This window comes from Taurulus bubalis (genome assembly GCF_910589615.1).
Source record: "Taurulus bubalis genome assembly, chromosome: 9".
NCBI classification, from domain to species: domain Eukaryota; kingdom Metazoa; phylum Chordata; class Actinopteri; order Perciformes; family Cottidae; genus Taurulus; species Taurulus bubalis.
The window spans coordinates 1,817,478-1,840,778 of NC_136597.1; the positions used below are offsets into that span (position 1 = coordinate 1,817,478).

At 41.6% G+C, this 23,301-nt stretch overlaps 1 protein-coding gene across 1 annotated transcript in view; it reads right to left on the minus strand.

Moving 5' to 3' along the window:
- The window catches only part of LOC306741735 (rho family-interacting cell polarization regulator 1-like), a gene marked incomplete at its 3' end in the record, with an annotated part of 28,904 nt that extends 6,327 nt beyond the window's left edge, over window positions 1-22,577 (minus strand). Inside the window, exons 1-16 of the mRNA XM_079224051.1 lie at window positions 22,450-22,577; window positions 19,636-19,788; window positions 18,671-18,749; window positions 18,371-18,394; window positions 17,710-17,763; window positions 16,724-16,873; window positions 16,568-16,631; window positions 16,131-16,174; window positions 14,913-15,038; window positions 14,550-14,698; window positions 13,988-14,120; window positions 8,076-8,201; window positions 6,440-6,597; window positions 3,159-3,825; window positions 2,301-2,446; window positions 602-713 (exon numbers count right to left, since the gene is read on the minus strand). Coding sequence (XP_079080177.1) covers window positions 602-713; window positions 2,301-2,446; window positions 3,159-3,825; window positions 6,440-6,597; window positions 8,076-8,201; window positions 13,988-14,120; window positions 14,550-14,698; window positions 14,913-15,038; window positions 16,131-16,174; window positions 16,568-16,631; window positions 16,724-16,873; window positions 17,710-17,763; window positions 18,371-18,394; window positions 18,671-18,749; window positions 19,636-19,788; window positions 22,450-22,547 — 2,283 coding nt within the window. The 5' untranslated portion in view covers window positions 22,548-22,577. The remainder of the gene's footprint in view (window positions 1-601; window positions 714-2,300; window positions 2,447-3,158; window positions 3,826-6,439; window positions 6,598-8,075; window positions 8,202-13,987; window positions 14,121-14,549; window positions 14,699-14,912; window positions 15,039-16,130; window positions 16,175-16,567; window positions 16,632-16,723; window positions 16,874-17,709; window positions 17,764-18,370; window positions 18,395-18,670; window positions 18,750-19,635; window positions 19,789-22,449) is intronic.
- Between the last annotated feature and the right edge of the window lie 724 nt (window positions 22,578-23,301).

The following is a 23,301-nucleotide window of genomic DNA, read 5'->3' on the forward strand; positions in this document are numbered from 1 at the left end:
ACCACAACACGGCAACAACTTTATTGATTACTTCAAATTATGCCAGTTAATATGTACTGGTACAATCAAGAATAATACTTATGACTTGAACTGTTCTAAACACAGCCGTAACAAGTGCTTATTCAACTCCTGCAGCTCCTTCACCGGCTTCTTCAGAACAGAAGTCAAATTATTGAATTATGTAGATGAATAAATTACTTATTAATCTTTAGTCTACTCAGGAACGCTCCTAACCATCCAAACCTGATCAATCCCACTTGATCAGGAATTGGAGGCGTGGCCGATTCTTTATTCTTATCTTAGGTAACGCCCCCTTAACACTATTTAAGCACAGCTGTTGTGCCGTGTGCAAATATTCTGGATCATGACCAAGTATTGGAGCGATGCCGCCAAGACAGATGTGTAAGAAGAACTTGAGCAGTAGTGAATATCTATCTATATTTGACTGAATATAGATATAAACCTATGCTAAATTATATTAAACCTATGCTTCTTTGCATAGCAAACACTTAGTGGCCTAAACATCTTCTCTCTCAGAGCACGATGGACCTGTTACCACGAGGAGAGCAACAACAACAGAGACATGAGAAGGGTCTCCTACCAGCAGCTGGGTGCTGCAGTTCTCCAGGTGGACCACCAGGGACAGGTCCAGGGTGGAGCAGCCGGTGGTGAGCGGGACGGGGGCGCCGGCCCAGTCTCTGTCCCGCAGAGACCTGCAGACACACAGGAGGCTTCAGTGACATCATCAGTCTCATGAGCCCTTAAGGCCGCTAGTCAGGATTCAAGTCACTTCAGTTATACTATGCTATGCTATGCTATGTTATGTTATGCTATGTACTGCTATGTAATGCTATGCTATATTATGTTATGCTATGCTATGTAATGCTATGTTATGCTATGCTATGTTATGTTATGCTATATTATGTTATGCTATGTTATGTTATGCTATGTTATGCTATGTTATGTTATGCTATATTATGTTATGCTATGTTATGCTATGTTATGTTATGCTATGCTATGTTATGCTATGTTATGCTATGTTATGTTATGCTATGTTATGCTATGCTATGTTATGTTATGCTATGCTATGTTATGTTATGCTATGTTATGCTATGTTATGCTATGTTATGCTATGCTATGTTATAATATGTTATGCTATGCTATGCTATGTTATGCTATGCTATGTTATGCTATGTTATGCTATGTTATGCTTTTGTGTCCCTCAGAGGGGAATGAGTCTCTCAGTACAGACACACGGGATCCAGACAACACACAATCAATTAACATTATTATATATTATTATATGAAGCCCGTAAGACTCTTTTCAATCACTTCTTCAATCCCATTTATATAGAATTGTTTTAAGTGATGTTGTCCTTTTATGTGCTTTGTGATCTATTATGCAGTTCTTTTGTTCCCCTGGTATGTTTGTATATTTGTTTGTTTTCTACTCCATTTGTTTTTTTTGGTTATTAGTGTGGCTGCGTTGTATTCATTGCATTTATGGTCCTTTTTGTTTACTGGTATTTAAGTTATGTCTCTGCTTTGCTTCTCTGTAGAGCACTTTGTGAACTTAGTTTTTTAAAGGTGCTATACAAATAAAGTTATTATTATTATTATTATTATTATTAAGACAGTGTAACAGTGGTAGCACAAATAAAAGTGAATATTATCACACAAACGGACACATAGAAGATGAGTTACTGTCCTCAGTAGATCTCTAGGCTCCCACCACCAACAGATTGGTGGAACGTGGACGTCTATGCTTCATCCTCTGATGGACGTCACACGGACCCCAGTGGACGAGGATGTAGTGTATGAACAACTACACTTATAGGCAATATATAAGATGACATCATTTGAGCTCACGGTATCATAATGTAGACCAGGATAAATGACAATATACAACAACACAACATGGCAACAATCTAGTCATGAAGCCAAGAAAAATGAATCCTCATGAGGTCTGTTGTGTGTCTCAGCTGCAAGCAGCAGTTTGATCGACAGAGCAGTGGCAGTACGACCCGGCTCCACTAGATGGCAGCAAGACTCCTCTATCAGCAAGACCTGAAGGACGGCTGAGCACTGAAGAGGTTATCCACTTGATAGAGCAACAGATCAGAAGTCATTTTTCAACCTGGACACTATTTTCACATATTTTCTCCCTCAATAGTATTCTGGACTCGCCACAGAAAAACATGTCACCAGAGTCACCAGGTTGGAAAACAGCAAAGTTACCCTTTAAGGACGCGTCACTTCTTCTGCAGTGGAATTAATCAGTTATTTCACAGACTACTGACCTGCAGCTTCTGTTCCTCCTGCTGCCCTTCTTCTTCTTCTCCTCCTCTTCCTCCTCGCAGTCAGACGTGTTGAGGAAGTCGAAGCTGCACAGAGCCGTTTCCACGGTGAGGCTGACCACGCTGGGCGACCGGCTGTGCCTACCACCCTACACACACGCACACACACGCACGCACACACACACACACACACACACACACACACACACACACACACACACACACACACACACACACACAGGATGAAACCACTTCTTGTATCCGGTCTCATGTGCTGAAGCTTTGAGTCGATGATTTTAACTTTGGCCTCTGCACTAAGTGACCACCAGGGGGCGACTCCTCTGGTTGTATAGAAGTCTATGCTTCATGTGTTAAAGCTGCATTCTCTCTCCTGACCACTAGGAGGTGACTCCTCTGGTTGTATAGAAGTCTATGCTTCATGTGTTAAAGCTGCATTCTCTCTCCTGACCACCAGGGGGTGACTCCTCTGGTTGTATAGAAGTCTATGCTTCATGTGTTAAAGCTGCATTCTCTCTCCTGACCACCAGGGGGTGACTCCTCTGGTTGTATAGAAGTCTATATAAATGACTCTACTTCTCTTGATGTATTCCCTCAGTAAACATTGTAAACATGAGTTTATGTCTCAATCTCTAGTTTCAAGTCTTCTTCAATACAGCATGATGTTCATGTAGTACATGATGTGATTATGTAATCAGGAGATGATGATGTGACAGTTCATCACATCTTCACCATGAATCTGGGGTTACATGATGTCATTCATATCCACATTAGGCAAACAGGAAAGTAAAAGTGGAAACAGGCGTTCCCTCTACGTAGCACAGTTCTGGGCTCCGCCCTCACCTTCAGCGTGACCTGCAGCAGCTGCAGCTCCTGCTCCAGCAGCTGCAGCTCGGGGAACTGTCCCCGGTAATCATCCAGAGAGGAAACCACCGCCGCCAGGGCATCTTCCAGCCCGCTGTCCACCAGACCGTCACCCTCCACGGACAGACTCTCTGCTCCTGCCGCCGCCGCCTCCTCCTCCACCGACACCCGGCGGGCCACGTAGATCACGTCCCCGCTCTCTGGTGCCGGGTGTGTCGGAGTGTTCGAGTCCCCCGCTTCAGTCCTGGGTGGGGAGGGTGACGGGTCAGCGCTGGACGCGTCCGGTCGCTTCCTGTGCTGATCTGCGACGTCGTCGGGCGTCGAGTTTTCTCCCAAGACGGCGAGCCTGGTGGGCGACGTGTCGGCGTCTGAGGCGGCACAGCTGGGCGACTCAGGAGTCCGGCTGGGCAGCTCCATCTCGATGTCATTGACCGAGAGCCCCGAGGCCAAAGACATCGCCTCTCCGGACTCGGCCGACCTGTCCGTCAACACGATGCCGTCGGCGCTGTTTTCACTGATGTGGCTCAGGGAGCGCGAGTAGCTGCGGGAGGCGTGGATGTTAGTTGCCGTCGCATCCGCTGTTTTGGAAGACCGATTCTCTGCGTCCTCTTCCTTGCCGTCAGGTCTCGTCCCATTTTCCTCGTCCCTGCAAATCAGTTTGAGTATTAGTTTATGTTAGGAAGCCAAACCTGGAGGGACTTAGGACCCAGGGGAATGTAGGTGAAAAAAGAGACAGACATGAAGAGTCTGTCTCTTCCTGTGCGACGGTGTTTCTTCTTGGTGTGAAGTGAGCGAGCTTTACCCAGCATGCAGTTCGGCGGTGTAATTTGTAAATGTACAATTATTAGTGTTACAAATTGTTTGTGTCACAAACTGTTGTGTCGTGATGTTTTACCTGTTAAAGAGCGTTAGTTGTGGGTTATTAATTGTTGTTATGAAGTTATAACCATGACTAAAGTTATAACATGACTAAAGTTACAACCATGACTAAAGTTATAACATGACTAAAGTTACAACCATGACTAAAGTTATAACATGACTAAAGTTAGAACATGACTAAAGTTAGAACATGACTAAAGTTAGAACATGACTAAAGTTATAACATGACTAAAGTTAGAACATGACTAAAGTTAGAACATGACTAAAGTTAGAACATGACTAAAGTTATAACATGACTAAAGTTATAACATGACTAAAGTTAGAACATGACTAAAGTTACAACATGACTAAAGTTACAACCATGACTAAAGTTACAACCATGACTAAAGTTATAACCATGACTAAAGTTATAACATGACTAAAGTTAGAACATGACTAAAGTTACAACATGACTAAAGTTACAACTATGACTAAAGTTAGAAACATGACTAAAGTTATAACATGACTAAAGTTAGAACATGACTAAAGTTACAACATGACTAAAGTTACAACCATGACTAAAGTTACAACCATGACTAAAGTTATAACCATGACTAAAGTTATAACCATGACTAAAGTTATAACATGACTAAAGTTATAACCATGACTAAAGTTACAACCATGACTAAAGTTATAACATGACTAAAGTTATAACCATGACTAAAGTTATAACATGACTAAAGTTATAACCATGACTAAAGTTATAACATGACTAAAGTTATAACCATGACTAAAGTTATAACATGACTAAAGTTAGAACATGACTAAAGTTACAACATGACTAAAGTTATACAACCATGACTAAAGTTATAACCATGACTAAAGTTACAACATGACTAAAGTTATAACCATGACTAAAGTCATAACATGACTAAAGTTATCACATGACTAAAGTTATAACCATGACTAAAGTTATAACATGACTAAAGTTATAAACATGACTAAAGTTATAAACATGACTAAAGTTATAACATGACTAAAGTTATAACCATGACTAAAGTTATCACATGACTAAAGTTATAACATGACTAAAGTTATAACCATGACTAAAGTTACAACATGACTAAAGTTATAACCATGACTAAAGTCATAACATGACTAAAGTTATCACATGACTAAAGTTATAACCATGACTAAAGTCATAACATGACTAAAGTTATAACATGACTAAAGTTACAACCATGACTAAAGTTATAACCATGACTAAAGTTACAACATGACTAAAGTTATAACATGACTAAAGTTATAAACATGACTAAAGTTATAAACATGACTAAAGTTATAACATGACTAAAGTTATAACATGACTAAAGTTATAACCATGACTAAAGTTATAACATGACTAAAGTTATAACATGACTAAAGTTATAACCATGACTAAAGTTATAACATGACTAAAGTTATAACCATGACTAAAGTTATAACCATGACTAAAGTTACAACATGACTAAAGTTATAACATGACTAAAGTTATAACATGACTAAAGTTACAACATGACTAAAGTTGTAACATGACTAAAGTTATAACAATGACTAAAGTTATAACATGACTAAAGTTATAACATGACTAAAGTTACAACATGACTAAAGTTATAACCATGACTAAAGTTACAACATGACTAAAGTTATAACATGACTAAAGTTATAATAATGACTAAAGTTATAACATGACTAAAGTTATAACATGACTAAAGTTATAACCATGACTAAAGTTATAACATGACTAAAGTTATAACATGACTAAAGTTATAACCATGACTAAAGTTATAACCATGACTAAAGTTACAACCATGACTAAAGTTATAACATGACTAAAGTTACAACCATGACTAAAGTAATAACATGACTAAAGTTATAACATGACTAAAGTTATAACATGACTAAAGTTACAACATGACTAAAGTTATAACCATGACTAAAGTTATAACATGACTAAAGTTACAACATGACTAAAGTTACAACATGACTAAAGTTATAACATGACTAAAGTTACAACATGACTAAAGTTAGAACATGACTAAAGTTATAACATGACTAAAGTTAGAACAATGACAGGTAAGTAGTTCAAACCGCTGCGCCCTCAGCGGTGAACACTACATGTTGCTGCCTGCCGAAGAGCGACAACGGCTTCGGCTTTGCACCGGTATGACGGTATATGAAAAATTCATACCATATGGAAATTTGAAACCGGTATACCGCCCAGCTCTAATAACAAGCACAACAACACATCTCTGTGTTCATAGTCGAATGTAACGATCCATATTTAATCTATGAGAATGTAAAGTAGATTTTAAATGAATTCCACCCATAAAAGAAGCACAGAAACCAACATCAGGCCCCACCTGTCGCTCTGTGCTTGGTCTCCGGATGCGTTCGGAGCCTCCCTGATGGTGCTGACTTTGTGGGTGGAGTTTGGAGTTGAGGAGGCGGAGTCTCTGGGGCAGAACGGGGAGGAGCTCCCGCTCACAGCCGGCTGGATGTTTGGCGTCACCACCACCGACTGTAGAGCGAGAGAGACGAGGACACGCCGAGTCATAGTTAGTGACAAGAGTGTTTCTGCTGCTTCTGATGCTGGAATGACCCCGGCAGTGCTGCCTCCACTGGGGTCCACTGATGAAACTCAAAGGTTAGATACAGCACAGGCACTACATTGTGAGACTTTACATGCGGCTGGTAGTTCAAGTTTAAGTGTAGAGTGGGCAGGAGGCTCTGCAGGCTGCCGCCACAGAAGAGATGAGTTTTAAGCTTTATTTTAGGCGTTCTAAGTGAGGTACACATCCTCGACTCTACTGAGAGACTGTTCTAATCGCCTGCACTGTTAGCTCTCTTGGCGCTGTTAGCACCGCTATCTGCGAGCCGCCGGCTCAGTGGTTGCCGTGTTGAGATATACTCTGAATTTCAAATGTAGCATTTTTAATGTCAGAGTTAGGTAACGTAGAAAAAGTAATTGTAAGTAATGGAAAAGCTGATATTGTTGCCATGAATATCTATTATTGTGTTATACCTTTAGCGTTGGCTTATAGTCGAAACTGAAATGGACAAAGAATGATAACCCTCATTCCTAAAGCAACTCCTTTCATGCTGCGTTCACACCAAAAGAGTTGCGAATTATTTGCACAAGTAGATTACATGCAAAGTCAATGCACAGATGCGAATGGTTTCCACAACAAGTATAAAGCAGAACTAGTGGTTATTTCCATGGTGGATGGCGGAAAAGGTAACTGTTTTCACAGAGATAAGCTACGGCCCCTTTCCGCCGCGAATACAATTTACCACATGAACTCGAGCGAGTAAATCAGGCAAAAAAGGTGTGAACGCAGCATAAGTCTTCTTTTATGTCTGGCCTGTAAGCAGCTGGTATAGCTGTGAATCCCTTAGACCTGCGCTTGGTGGTGCACCTCTGAATTTTTAGTAACTTGACTGTCACAAATGGTTCACCGATAAAAGTACTACTTACACGTCTGAGGATTCGACAAAGAAGGTCAATTTGCTTTTAAATTATTTAGAAACAGGAGGTCTTAAACATCTGCATTTCAGTAAATATTTTATTAGCCAAATCAAATAGTTTACAGGATATTTAACCTTCTTTTTATCGGTTACATTCACGCCCTCTCACACCGGATGGAGCAGAAACGCCTCCGTACATCCTCGGAGCTCGTTGGCCGTCTAAAGAGGCACCAAGCGCAAGTACAAACCAAACTTAAGGCCTACCGAGCAAAAGCCCCCTAACTGTGAACCATGACTTTGCACTTAGAGACAGGAAGAGGACACAGCTTGACGTAATCTAATTACTACAGCCGTCATGGATCACCATGTATGAGCAACATGCAGAGACATGAAGAGGCAACCTCAGGCTTCAGATTCAATAAACCTTTACCAAAGACAACGACACAGTGATGAACAGAGAGGAGGGCTGGCTACAATCAGAATGGCACAAGATGCAGATCACAGACAAAGTAGTGTCGGTTATTGTGCTACCTTGTGGTGTGTAGAGTTGCGTAGCCCTCCCACAGAAAGCCGAGGACTGGAAGAGTCATCAGAAGATTCTGATGAGTTGGACCACGCTGTTCCGTTCTCTACCTCTTCATGGCGGCGGAGCATGTTCTAGAAGAGAGCAGAGGAACGGATGAGAAAGTGGGAGCTTAAATGTGAGCTCTCTTTGAGGCTGACCCTCTAGATTGATACACAGTACTACAGGTGAGAGGAACGACATGTTAGGGCTGGGCGGTAGACCGGTTTAAAATTTCCATACGATATGAATTTTTCATATACCGTTAAACCGGTGCATAGCCGTAACAACGTTGTCGCTCTTCAGCAGGAAGCAAAATATATTTTTCACCGCTGAGGACGCAGCGGTCTGAACTACTTACGTGTCATGGTGATAACTTTAGTCATGTTATAACTTTAGTCATGTTATAACTTTAGTCATGTTATAACTTTAATCATGTTATAACTCTAGTCATGTTATAACTTTAGTCATGTTATAACTCTAGTCATGTTATAACTCTAGTCATGTTATAACTTTAGTCATGTTATAACTTTAATCATGTTATAACTCTAGTCATGTTATAACTTTAGTCATGTTATAACTTTAGTCATGTTATAACTTTAATCATGTTATAACTTTAGTCATGTTATAACTTTAATCATGTTATAACTTTAGTCATGTTATAACTTTAATCATGTTATAACTCTAGTCATGTTATAACTTTAGTCATGTTATAACTCTAGTCATGTTATAACTCTAGTCATGTTATAACTCTAGTCATGTTATAACTTTAGTCATGTTCTAACTTTAGTCATGTTCTAACTTTAGTCATGGTTATAACTTTAGTCATGGTTGTAACTGTAATCATGGTTATAACTTTAGTTATGTTATAACTTTAGTCATGTTCTAACTTTAGTCATGGTTGTAACTTTAGTCATGGTTGTAACTGTAATCATGGTTATAACTTTAGTCATGTTATAACTTTAGTCATGTTGTAACTGTAATCATGGTTATAACTTTAGTTATGTTATAACTTTAGTCATGTTCTAACTTTAGTCATGGTTGTAACTTTAGTCATGGTTGTAACTTTAGTCATGTTATAACTTTAGTCATGTTCTAACTTTAGTCATGGTTGTAACTTTAGTCATGGTTGTAACTGTAATCATGGTTATAACTTTAGTTATGTTATAACTTTAGTCATGTTCTAACTTTAGTCATGGTTGTAACTTTAGTCATGGTTGTAACTGTAATCATGGTTATAACTTTAGTCATGTTATAACTTTAGTCATGTTGTAACTGTAATCATGGTTATAACTTTAGTTATGTTATAACTTTAGTCATGTTCTAACTTTAGTCATGGTTGTAACTTTAGTCATGGTTGTAACTTTAGTCATGTTATAACTTTAGTCATGTTCTAACTTTAGTCATGGTTGTAACTTTAGTCATGGTTGTAACTTTAGTCATGGTTATAACTTTAGTCATGTTATAACTTTAGTCATGTTGTAACTGTAATCATGGTTGTAACTTTAATCATGTTATAACTTTAGTTATGTTATAACTTTAGTCATGTTCTAACTTTAGTCATGGTTGTAACTTTAGTCATGGTTGTAACTGTAATCATGGTTATAACTTTAGTCATGTTATAACTTTAGTCATGTTATAACTTTAGTCATGTTATAACTCTAGTCATGTTATAACTTTAGTCATGTTATAACTTTAGTCATGTTATAACTTTAGTCATGTTATAACTCTAGTCATGTTATAACTTTAGTCATGTTATAACTTTAATCATGTTATAACTCTAGTCATGTTATAACTTTAGTCATGTTATAACTTTAGTCATGTTATAACTTTAATCATGTTATAACTTTAGTCATGTTATAACTTTAATCATGTTATAACTCTAGTCATGTTATAACTTTAGTCATGTTATAACTCTAGTCATGTTATAACTCTAGTCATGTTATAACTCTAGTCATGTTATAACTTTAGTCATGTTCTAACTTTAGTCATGTTCTAACTTTAGTCATGGTTATAACTTTAGTCATGGTTGTAACTGTAATCATGGTTATAACTTTAGTTATGTTATAACTTTAGTCATGTTCTAACTTTAGTCATGGTTGTAACTTTAGTCATGGTTGTAACTGTAATCATGGTTATAACTTTAGTCATGTTATAACTTTAGTCATGTTGTAACTGTAATCATGGTTATAACTTTAGTTATGTTATAACTTTAGTCATGTTCTAACTTTAGTCATGGTTGTAACTTTAGTCATGGTTGTAACTTTAGTCATGTTATAACTTTAGTCATGTTCTAACTTTAGTCATGGTTGTAACTTTAGTCATGGTTGTAACTTTAGTCATGGTTATAACTTTAGTCATGTTATAACTTTAGTCATGTTGTAACTGTAATCATGGTTGTAACTTTAATCATGTTATAACTTTAGTTATGTTATAACTTTAGTCATGTTCTAACTTTAGTCATGGTTGTAACTTTAGTCATGGTTGTAACTGTAATCATGGTTATAACTTTAGTCATGTTATAACTTTAATCATGTTGTAACTGTAATCATGGTTGTAACTTTAATCATGGTTGTAACTTTAATCATGGTTATAACTTGTGTCATGGTTATGAATTTAGTCATGTGAGAACTTTAGTCATGGTTATAACTTCATGACAACAATCATTAGCCCACAACTAACGCTCTTTAACAGGTAAAACACCACGACACAACAGTTTGTACATTCATAAAATGACACAACCGAACTGCATGCTGGGTAAAGCTCGCCCACTATCACAACAAGAAGAAACTCCTGTTTTCTTTCAGCTACATTCCCCTGGGTCCTAAGTCCCTTCATGTTCATCTTCCTAACACCCTCTATGTACCAACGTACAAACAGCTGCTCACCACTCTAACAGCTGTTCAGTTGGCTGGCAGTCCTTTTCGGCATCAATGAATGAATGTGTTTACTCGAGAAAAATATACCGTGATATACCGTGATATACCGTGAAACCGCCAGAATCTTACAAAATACCGTGATGTGTATTTTTGACCATACCGCCCAGCCTATGACACGTGTGTTTGATGTTGGGGTGAGCGCTCTCGCTAACCTGGAACTCCATTGTGCTTTCCCTTATTAAACCTCCTGGAGGATAATTGACAAACAGAAAACGAACTGAAGGCCTCACTTCCATTCTGGATCCAGGCCCGGAGCTTCAGCAGACTGGCAGCGAGAAGGCTAATACTGGCCAACGCCACGCTGCAGATGCAGTGAGCCGCACGGCAACCCAGCTGGCTGCTTCACACCGCTCACACACTTAGCAAAGACACTCAAGAGGGACTGTGCAAGACATTGAGGATCAGACACACATCACACGTCAACAGCAAACATTTAGGGAAATCTGTTGATTGGGGTCAATTGGAGCGACAGCTCAAATACAGTCATAATTATCTTCAGCTCACATAACGGGCAGCGATCAACTCAGCTTTGTTCTCTTCCGTTCGGCTTCACTGACCACATTAGTAGAAAACTGAGTCTGCATAAGAAGAGCTGAATGGAGACTGATGGTCAACAGAGGTAAAGGCTTAGTGTTCACACTCCCAAATGTATACAGAGAATGTCTCTCCTGTTAAACGTCCATGGGGTGGTGCAACAAACTGAACTCTGCCGACAAAACAAACAACTGAAAATAAATTTGACCAATGCACCAAAATGAGTGCAATTGTTTTACAGGCTGCTCTACTGGGGATCTACTGTAGCCTCGTAGTCTCTAAGTCAATTGAAGCGTCTACAAAGTGACACTAACTGTGCGTTCCAACACCAACACTACGCCAGAAAAAAGATGAAGTACGTCCCAATACATAACATGTCAAATGCCGTATGCCAAAAGTACCAGGATGCCCGCTGTATCCAATCACATTGTCAATACGCACGTCAGCATTCCTCACCGGCTAGTCTGACCCACAATCCTCTGCGCATATTTGAGAAAGAGGGTCAAAGTTCAAGGTGCGATGCTATGAGGAAGTAGTGGGTCCCAGCTGAATGCATTCTGAACAGTTTGTACTTCGTGAGGGCGGATGGAGTAAGTAAAAGAAAAAGAATGCGCTTCGTATCGGGGAAACTCTTGAGACGGAATACCAGAAACATTACAACATGGTGATGTACACGTCATCAGTCGTCATACTATTATTATTATCGTAGCATTGTTACACAAGGCCTCAGCGTGCTTCCAACGCTGTGCTTTTCAGATCGTCTAACAGCTTTTGAAACACATTTTACGACAGTGGAATGAAAAGAGGGGTTGTGTCCTTCAATCTCCTTGTAAAATTCATAAAATAAACAAAGTGACAATCGCGTCCCCTTTGTCTGGCAGTGCTCGGCCAGGTGTGCGTCGGTGTTCAAGGAAGTGGGGGCTTGGATTCTCCCATCGGTTTCCAACGCCTTCACACTCGGCAGCACGACACGAGATGTTTGAGGACTAAAGAATAATTCCTGTTTTATAAACTTAGGTCTTGCATAATTTGTATCACTTATGATAAGTACTGGTTGGAATCTGAGGACAGATATGAAAGCGATGCATCACTACACTGAAGTTCGATGCAGTCAGACAATCAGACGTGTTGTAGACACACCAAGAGTTTATCCAGATTATCTGCAGCACTTTAATAAGTGAGCACAGCTGAAAGGTCAGTAATAATCCCTTGCACGCAAAAACAAAACCAACCACACGTACAGAGTTGTACTGTAGGTGTGAGCCATAGTCTGTAGAGAAGAAGTGGACGTAGGCCTCGTGTTTTGAAGCGTTGAGTTTCTATCTTGGACCATTATTGGACATGTAGTTTTTTATGCAGCCAATGAACAGAAGTTTCCATATTGGACTGAGGAGGAGTGACGTAGAGACGCTGTATACGGCTCTGTAAGAGACCTGTCAATCACCTTGTAGCCCCGCCCTAAAGCGTCCCCTGCTTTACGGTCTGTTTGACTCTAAATGACCATAATTTACTAAATGAACATCATGCTGTATTGAAGAAGACTTGAAACTAGAGATTGAGACATAAACTTATGTTTACAATGTTTACTGAGGGTTCTATGGGGAGCTGGTAATTGCCCTATAGGCCAGTGGGGAGTCATATGTATGCAGATCTTCAGTTTGACCAAACATAGGAGCTGATTTCCACTTCGTGCTCTCAACCAGTGAAATCAGCTGGGGGGATGTTTGGAAACCTTGCATACATATGTCCATGAAGCCACACACAAACACACAGAGTCTACTGCTCTAGCTTCTAGGTTTCTGCACCAGCATCACTGTCACTAGTCAATATACCAGTGGGCTCTTCCTACGTTCTGCGTATTGACTTACTGCAGTGGGCGGTCCTGTTGGTGAGCTGTCACTACAGGAACAGCTGTGGCTAAGCGTGTCTCTGAAGATGTCCAGCAGCGTCCAGTGCTGCCGCCTCGTCAGACTCCGAGGAAGAGACTGCACGTCAAAGCAGCAGCAGGTGGAACAAAAGGGAAAGTTACGGGCCGGTGGTTTGCTGGCTAAAACTAAAATTCTCCCTCTGCGGCCCGAGATCTGAATTCCTGTCCTCTGTGAGTACACGGCCAGTTCCAGACATGTGGTAAACCCGGTAAATTCTATGGTGAGAAGGTTTTTGCTTGGGATTAATAAAGGATTATGAAAAAGAGAAGGAAAAAAATACCCTCGCGCCCCACCTGTAATACCTCCATGCCCCACTAGAGGGTCACGCCCCACAGTTTGAGAACCACTGCCGTAAGGGTAGAGAAGATACCGGCAATGTACAAAATACCATATCAGCAGCTAAATACTCCAGACCCCTCAGTGGGCCGTGACTCTGCAGAGGAAGGGTTTGAAGAGAGGCAACGAGAACGCAGGACTCACGTAGAAGGCTTGTTCACGTAAAGATGGCGTGTCAGGAGGACTCTGGTTGAAGATGGTCGAGAGTCTCTTACTGACGGTTGGAGCTTTGTTGACGGTGCTGGCCACTGAGCCCTGGTCATCTTTATCAAATGGACTGACGGAGAGGGAAAAGGAATGGGGGAGATAAAAGACAACATAAATAAATATGATGTATGATATATATATATAAAGCTACGACGAGGAACTTTAAAGAGGTAGTATTTGCTAGCACCAGAGTCCCTTTAGAAAACCTCTCATTTTACTGGGTCTCAAAGTCTGCCCAGCTCAGTGCTGGTTCTGGCCCAGCTCAGTGCTGGTTCTGGCCCAGCTCAGTACTGGTTCTGGCCCAGCTCAGTGCTGGTTCTGGCCCAGCTCAGTAAAGAGGATCAGGGCTAAACTGAGACTGGTTCAGAACCAGTTAAAGGTTCCTCACAGTAACTTTAAGCAGTGTTAGTGAATAACACTTCGTATTAACCAGCAGAACAGGACTCATGAAGCTCAGGATCCTTCTCCGTACACAGACTTGACTGTAGGCCAGACTTACTTCCAGGTGACTTCGAGGCTTAGTTTAATGGTCCCGAGGTCATTGATATCCACGGCGACCGTCTGGGGGAGGGCAGCAAACAGGTCCTTGGTCTCGCAGGAAACACTCCCTACAACCACGTGGTTGGCTAAGCTCTTCAGCTCCGTCACCTAAGAGACCACACAAACATAGTGTGGTCAATCATGCAGGTCCTTTAGGAACACAAACATTGTCCCGTCTGTACCTCCGCTAAGGCTTCAGAGACGTAAAGATCTGTGTGTACAGAATCCTATTCACCAACACCAAACACCAACAGACACCAAGAAGTATGCATCGGATACCGGAGCTCTTTAAGTATACATCAAAATAAATCTGAAGACTGACCTTCACACACAGGAAGTCACTGACGAGCGGCACGAACACCATGTCTTCACTGTCCCACACCTGTTTACCGTTGAGCTCGATTCTGCCTCGGAGCTTCCACCGCTGTCGACCGTACTTCATAAAGATCTGAACACACACACACACACACACACACACACACACACACACACACACACACACACACACACACACACACCATCAGTCTCCGTTCTGCATGTCAGCAGAGCTGTGTGTGTATACAGGGTTCACACACATTCTGACCAGTGCATTTCATGACTCTTCCATGACTTTAAACCAAATTCAAAAGACTAAACATTTAGTGAAATCTGGGTGTAAACAGTAAAAAGTGAGTAAATGTAGTATTTAAACTAACAATGAGAATACAAAGCATACAGTAAACCTTAAATGACTCAAATGAATGAGACAATAGTTTGATTAAAAGAATAAACATTTATATAGATGCCTGCTTATATTTTGAGTCTTTCTTTTAAAAGCATAATTATTATTTCAAACTCAGAGTAAATGAACGCCATGAACACATGAATATAACACATTTACATGACTTTTACTAAACTTTTGGGATTTAATTTTTTTCAAGGACTTTTCCAGGCCTGGAAATAACATATACATTTTATTTGTGTTAATTTGTATCGGGTTACAAGCCGCTCCTACCTCCGGTCATTGTCCCTGCTGTAGCAAGCTAGGAGCAGCGCTAGCTAGCGCTGCTGCTGCTAGCACTGCTGCTGCTAGCGCTGCTGCTGCTAGCGCTGCTGCTGCTAGCGAGCGCTGCTGCTAGCGCTGCTGCTGCTAGCGCTGCTGCTGCTAGTGCTGCTGCTGCTAGCGAGCGCTGCTGCTGCTGCTAGCGCTGCTGCTGCTAGCGAGCGCTGCTGCTGCTAGCTAGCGCTGCTGCTGCTAGCGAGCGCTGCTGCTGCTAGCTAGCGCTGCTGCTACTGCCCGCGTCCCCTCTGCCCAAGTCGGGTGTCGAGCTTGGCCCCGCTACCTTCGGTGGTTTTCGGGGAGCTAGCGGAGGTTAGCCAGGAAATAACGGAGCGCTAGCAGGAGCCCCAGCTGGCTACAGCAGGGAGCTAACGGGGACACTGACCGAAGGTAGTAGCGGCTCGTTACCCGACTTTTACGGTATATAGATTGGTTTGGCAATCCTCCATGTAGTTATGGCCATTCCAATAGATTACATTCTAATTAGAGACACACACTAACCTCATACTGGTCACCAGCACACAATCGAGCAAATCCAGCCAGACCTGAAAGACAAATGGAAACAGATTTAGCCTCTCAGCTTCTCAGGAGACCCGTTGGGGCGTTCAGAGCACGTTTGCATTGTTCAGCCCAACCGCAGTAAGAATCACAGCCACAATGACCTCCTATTGTTTTGCAGGGATTGGTTTAACAATGGGGTGGTTCTGGTGGTCCTGGCCCGGAAGATAGTTCAGCATCAAACGCTTATTTTTCTCTATTTTAGGGATTTCTTGTGCACCAATTTATGTGAAGGAAAACACAAAATTCCAGCACTGGTTGAAAACATATATGATGGAATATTATGAGATATAATGAAGTCAGGCTCTCCGTCATTCTGTATCGCTTTCTAGTATTTATCAAGTTTTCTCATTCAATAGCCAGCGATGTTTCCTTCTTACCTTTCATCCTGATGTGGAACTCTCCCAGCTGGTTCTCCAATTCGCTCTCCAACAAACACATGTTCTAGAGAGAGGAGAGAGGAGACCTTCACTTCTGGTTCTACCAAACAGACACGGAATGAACTACACAGCTGGAGTTTGTCCTCTTCCTCTTACCTCGGTGTACTCTTTGTATCCTTTATTGGCTTCTGCTAAACTCTCCCTGGCTTCCTTGCTGACTTGAGAGGCAATGAAGGCCTTCACCATCTTGCTGGCTCCGTCCCGGAGTCTCCTCTGCAGGCAGTAGGCTTCATACAGCTCCTCGATCTGGGGAAAGATAGGCATGGAAGACATGCATTACACTACTTTAATGAAAGTAATGCATATTTGATGGAGGTTCAGTTACAGTTGTTTGAATTCTCCAAAGCCTATTATGATCAATATGGACTTGATTATAGATAATTCATTTTTAACTTCTATAAGGTGCATTATGTTGACTTAAAACCAGTTCCACCCTAAGGTCCCTTATTAGGGGACCTTAGGGTGGAACAAGCTGAGCAAGATTCCCCAAAAATGCTCCCTGAGTTAAATTGTATTGTTCGGTCCCTTCCCATCAACCCACAGACTAATACTGCACACCTTTAGAAGGATTATGACCTAAAGCATCTAAAGCTGCAATAATAATCACAATAAACACAAGCATTGACATGTTAGGAATCCTCTGACACGCTTTCAGAAGAATCTGAGGACCAATGAGATCGCAGGATCTCGTAACACCCCAAAAAACACCAATACTGGTCAGAATGATCTAGATTGATTTATTAGACTCCAACAGTCTCGTAGGTTACAGGGATGTCTTTGACTGAAAGGGTTCTCAGGGTTTTTATGAAGGTTTTAGTGAAACGTTATAATCGCTTAGGCATGTTATGGAGCTTACGGACAGGCACAGTCTTAGCTTTGAAAAAAAACAATTCTCATTTTCGGGAGACAGGAAAAAAGGGACGTTGTGTTTATAATGCTAAAAACTGAGCAATATGAATGGTGATGGTCAGAGCTACACTAAAGCGGACACACACACACACACACACACACACACAGTGTTGTTAGTTGACGCTGGGTTCCAGAGGGTTAACAAACAGAAGCAGGGGTCAGGGTGGTCCTACCTTGCTGAGGTGGAACTCCAGGCGTCTGATGTACCTCTCAGTCACCTTCACTTGCTGTCAGAGGGAAGCACAGAGTCACAGCTGTTCCCATCGGGCCACACAGACGCAGAAGCTCTCAGTATGCCAACCCAAGTCCAGCTGAAGGCTCCGCTCAGCACTAGAAATAAAGGCTTGTGCCTTCTAGAGGCGGCTCAGTCACTTGTAATGCAGTGAGTTCTTCTTTTATAGACCGTCAGCACTTCCTACATACGTTTCAAATGACAAACCTTGCAGCAAAGGGAGGGATCGTAACCTTTAAACAGTTGGAAGGCTTTTAACGTGCAACACATGTGCAGGACGTGTTACCATTCATTGAACTTAGCTCAACAGACATAAACAAATACCAGAAAAGTAAAAGTGACTAAAATAACTTGCGTAGAGAACAGAAAGTGAGCAGCAACTGTGACATGACTCTGTTGTTGAACTAGTGGAATAAGTACTATGGAAATGTACACTGTACTGAATGATGAGGACCACAGGGAAACATGGAGATAGGAGATAGTTTTATTAACTTATGGCCATTTACTTAAAGGAGAGCATAGAGCACAAACACACAACAAGTGGAATTAGAAATAAAGTCTACAACCTCTAATAGAACCTGAGTAGAAGTGTGTGAGCTCACCTTGTCCAGTTCATACAGGAAACCCTGTAGAGGCAGAGAAGAAAGGTCATCATATCTCTCAGTGTGACGTTCACTCTTTATGTTACGTGATATTTTGCTGTCAGAACAGTTTCATTTTTAAAAGCTGACTTCAAGATGTGTATCAGCTCAGTGCCACAGGTGGAAACAGTGGGATAGAATAGCACACACTCAAAAAATGACCTTTTTTAAACATCTGCCTGCCGGTGCATTCAGGGACACTGGGAAAAGTCTGTTTCCTTTTCACTTGAGTGCCGAGCCAAACAGTAGAGCAGAACGTACCAGTCTGGAGTTCCTCTTTGATTCTTTCATCTGTCTGCTGAGGTTGTCCAAGTCCATCTGATGGACCTGCAGGTAGGACCTGAGAGAACACACACACACACACACACACACACACACACACACACACACACACACACACACACACACACACACACACACACACAGAGAGGATGAAACCACCTCTTGTATCCGGTCTCATGTGCTGAAGCTTTGAGTCGATGATTTGAACTTTGGCCTCTGCACTGAGTGACCATCTCTCACTGCCAGCCATCCCATAATGCTGCTCCCAGCATCACTTCTTTAAAGGTCCCACATTGTAGAAAGTGAGATGTCCATGTCTCTTGTTATTATAAAGCAGGTCTAGGTGCTTTATAAGTATTTCAGAACATTAAAGCTCATAAACATGTTGCAGTAGAAACTAAACTATCCGTTTCCGGTCTTTATGTTAAGCTAAGATAACGTCTGTAGCTTCATAGCCAACGGACAGAAATGTGAGTGCTATCAATGTTCTCAAAGAAGTCCCTGCAAGGCGGCAAATGAGAGCCTAAAATGTTGAACTATTACTTTAAGTGTATTGGTTCTTGAGAGAAGGACAGTTTGGCTTGAGAGGCTGAAACAGTTGTGACTTCACTGGTTGTACTTTTCACTATTCCAGGACTCCATTGATGGAATCTTTAAGTGTTTGCATTAACACACACTTTTTGTATTAGCTTTTCCAGAGTGGGCTTATCTGAGTTTTTGTTTTGAAACCAGAGCCAATTATTTAAAGTTCATCTGTGAAAACTTGCTTATGACGGCGATCGTTCTATTATTTTCACTAAATCCAGTCAACCCATGAAAGTTCCTTTTTCATGAACCTGAATACCAATATCATGTAGAAACAGAAATATCCGCCAGTGAGGAGGAGTCACTAGTGTGTGTGTGTGTGTGTGTGTGTGTGTGTGTGTGTGTGTGTGTGTACTCACAGAAGGCCTTTCTTCAGGGCCTCGTAGACCTGATCCAGTCGCTCCGGCTGAGGGACTTTAGGTGGAGGGTTGGACTTGGAGGACATGGTGAACATCCTGCTGGCTCTGCTGGGCTTCCTGCTGAGACCTGGAGCGCTGAACACAGAGAGGTTCCTGCAACACCACCATCTTCATCATCATCATCATCACCATCACCACCACCATCATCATCATCATCATCATCATCATCATCATCACCACCACCATCATCATCCTCAGATCAGCTGGATCAAACTGTTAGATCTGTCTACCACACAAGAGACACTCTGTCCGTCTCTCTCAAATCCTTCATGTTATAATGATTATTTGTCTCGTCATCGCTAGATACTAGACTAGTTTTATTATTTTAACCAGCAGCTATTTTTGTTGTAACAACATGTCATCTTATCTTATCAGAACCATTTAACAATAAACATGTACCAATAAACAGAGTGCAATAACGGGGAGCATGAATATTTACAATTAAATCTACAGTAGAGTATACAATTAAAGTTAAAATAAAGTCAACAGTACTTTAAGGAGGGATGTAAGTGTTCTTTTATTGCTACAGATTTTGCATTATCAGAGTAATCCATAATTAAACGTAGGAACAGTATTTTGGGCCACGGTTATACTGGTGGGGTAATTATTACCAGTCGTCCCAGTTGATTGAGTCCACAGTCAGGAACACTAGGGAATGTGAAATTGTTTCCCTTATTTAAAGCTACGATACTATATTTATTCAAAGCTATGATACTATTTTTATTTAAAGCTATGATACTATATTTATTTAAAGCTACGATATGAGGAACGTTTGGCGGCCCCTGTGGACTAAAGAGGTAGTGTTTCTGAGGTGGCACCGATGACGAATAACTCTATAGAAACAGACCATCTTCTTTCAGATGGTCTGGTTTACTGGTGGAGGTCTATAGAGGACCAGGACTAGACTGAGGTCTATAGAGGACCAGGACTACATGAGGTCTATAGAGGACCAGGACTATACTGAGGTCTATAGAGGACCAGGACTACATGAGGTCTATAGAGGACCAGGACTACATGAGGTCTATAGAGGACCAGGACTACACTGAGGTCTATAGAGGACCAGGACTACACTGAGGTCTATAGAGGACCAGGACTACACTGAGGTCTATAGAGGACCAGGACTACATGAGGTCTATAGAGGACCAGGACTACATGAGGTCTATAGAGGACCAGGACTACACTGAGGTCTATAGAGGACCAGGACTACACTGAGGTCTATAGAGGACCAGGACTACATGAGGTCTATAGAGGACCAGGACTACACTGAGGTCTATAGAGGACCAGGACTACATGAGGTCTATAGAGGACCAGGACTACACTGAGGTCTATAGAGGACCAGGACTACATGAGGTCTATAGAGGACCAGGACTACACTGAGGTCTATAGAGGACCAGGACTACATGAGGTCTATAGAGGACCAGGACTACACTGAGGTCTATAGAGGACCAGGACTACATGAGGTCTATAGAGGACCAGGACTACACTGAGGTCTATAGAGGACCAGGACTACACTGAGGTCTATAGAGGACCAGGACTACACTGAGGTCTATAGAGGACCAGGACTAGACTGAGGTCTATAGAGGACCAGGACTAGACTGAGGTCTATAGAGGACCAGGACTAGACTGAGGTCTAGAGAGGACCAGGACTACACTGAGGTCTATAGAGGATCAGGACTACACTGAGGTCTATAGAGGACCAGGACTACACTGAGGTCTATAGAGGATCAGGACTACACTGAGGTCTATAGAGGACCAGGACTACACTGAGGTCTATAGAGGACCAGGACTACACTGGGACAAGATAAGTTGGGTGTGTCCTTCCTTGTATTCATGAGATATGTTGGTAAATTGGAATGGAGAGAAAGTTTAATACTCGAACAAGATAAAGAGAAATATTGTCATGACAAGAAACATATATTTGTATTACCGAATAATTTGATTTGTAACGAGGATAAACACAATATTGTGTTAAAGTGATACGGATCTACAGAATACACAGCTGTAGTTTATGGCCAGAAACACCCTCTAGTGGGGCGCGGAGGTATTACAGGTGGGGCGCGGGGGGAGATGCAGATTCTTGGCGTTTTGCTAAAAGCCTCTGTGAGATCTCCGTGAGATCTTTTCTGCTCCTGCGTCTCTCAAAACAGAAAACAGATCTCAGCTCAACATTGAGCATTAATTGAGAGCCGTATCAAATCTACAACCCCGTTTATAAATATGTGTAGAGGAAAGCAGCTCACTGCTCCACTAATACTGAAACAACCTGATGCTCACACATCTCACTCATTCTGTTTTCACATGTTGAACGTTATTGTTATTATCTTGAAAAGATATTTAGTGCAAAACAGGTTATTTGAAGCCACAATAGGCATTTATTTTGCCGAATATTTGTTATTTTTTGCACAGATAGAACTTTATTTGCATTGTTCTAACAAAGTGATTGCCCATGTTATTAGTTTCTGTCTGATGGAGCGATCTGGTTTACTTGAAAGGGATTTAAACTTTCTTTATTCTATTATTTGAAAAAGCACGGAGGGAGGAGTCACAAAAAGTTGGACCATTTGGTTACAATGTTGTTGAGGCCCGAACATTGTTCTTCCTCCAAAGTGGGGCGTGACAGAAAAGGTTAGAGAGCCACTGCCTTAGAGGTAGCTTAAGTTATGAAAACACACAGTCAGACTGTCTGTCTGGTACTCCACCTGACAGGATGTCCTGTCCAGTGTGTACTTCCCCACAGCGTGTGTGTGTGTGTACCTGTAGGCCTTGTCGTAGGTGTTGACTCCAGTGTAGCTCTGGCTTCTAGTGATGGATCTGGAGACGAGGCGCCTGGCGGGCCGAGCGGACAGCGACATGGTGGAGAGGGTTCGGGACGGACTCCCTGCACAGGGGGGCGGAGAAGAGCCGTCAACAGGCCGCGGACACATACATGAGCAACTGATCGGCCATGTTTCTACTTTCTATAATAAACCGGGGGGGTTAAAGTGTGAGTGACTTCAAACACAACGTTACACTCAGCGTTTCCCCTCCCCCGCCTGATTTGGAGTGAAAGCAGCCCTCTTACATTTTAGAGCATTTTAAAGGTCAATGTGATGAATAGATTATACTCTTCGCTCTGTGAGGAGTTTAAAGTGAAGGCTTTTTACTTTTACCTTTCACTTAAGTCCACATTTGAAGCTTTAAAACTCCAGGCCCAAAACTCCATTGTTACCCTTGTTTTTCCCTTCTATCTGTTCGTGATTCCACATCAGTATACTGAAGTGACTTTGACTTCTCAAAACGAACAAGCAGAATCATTGCCTACCAAAACCACAAAGAACCAATAGAAAACACAAACTGTGTTGTTTTCTGTCAGCATCCAGCTCTCTGACTCGTTACCTGCTGGAAACACTGACACATATCACATCATCTGAATAATAATCTGAATAAACAGCGCAGCCATTTCAGTTCACTGTCACCTGTTCTAACTTAAATGAACTCACACTTAACTAAAGGCAGGGTAATATTCTTAAAAAACCCTTTTGATATTTCTGTAGACATTCTCTTTACATCCTGACAGCAACCAATGAATCAAATGCAAATCAGAATGTAGAACCATTCAGAGTGAAG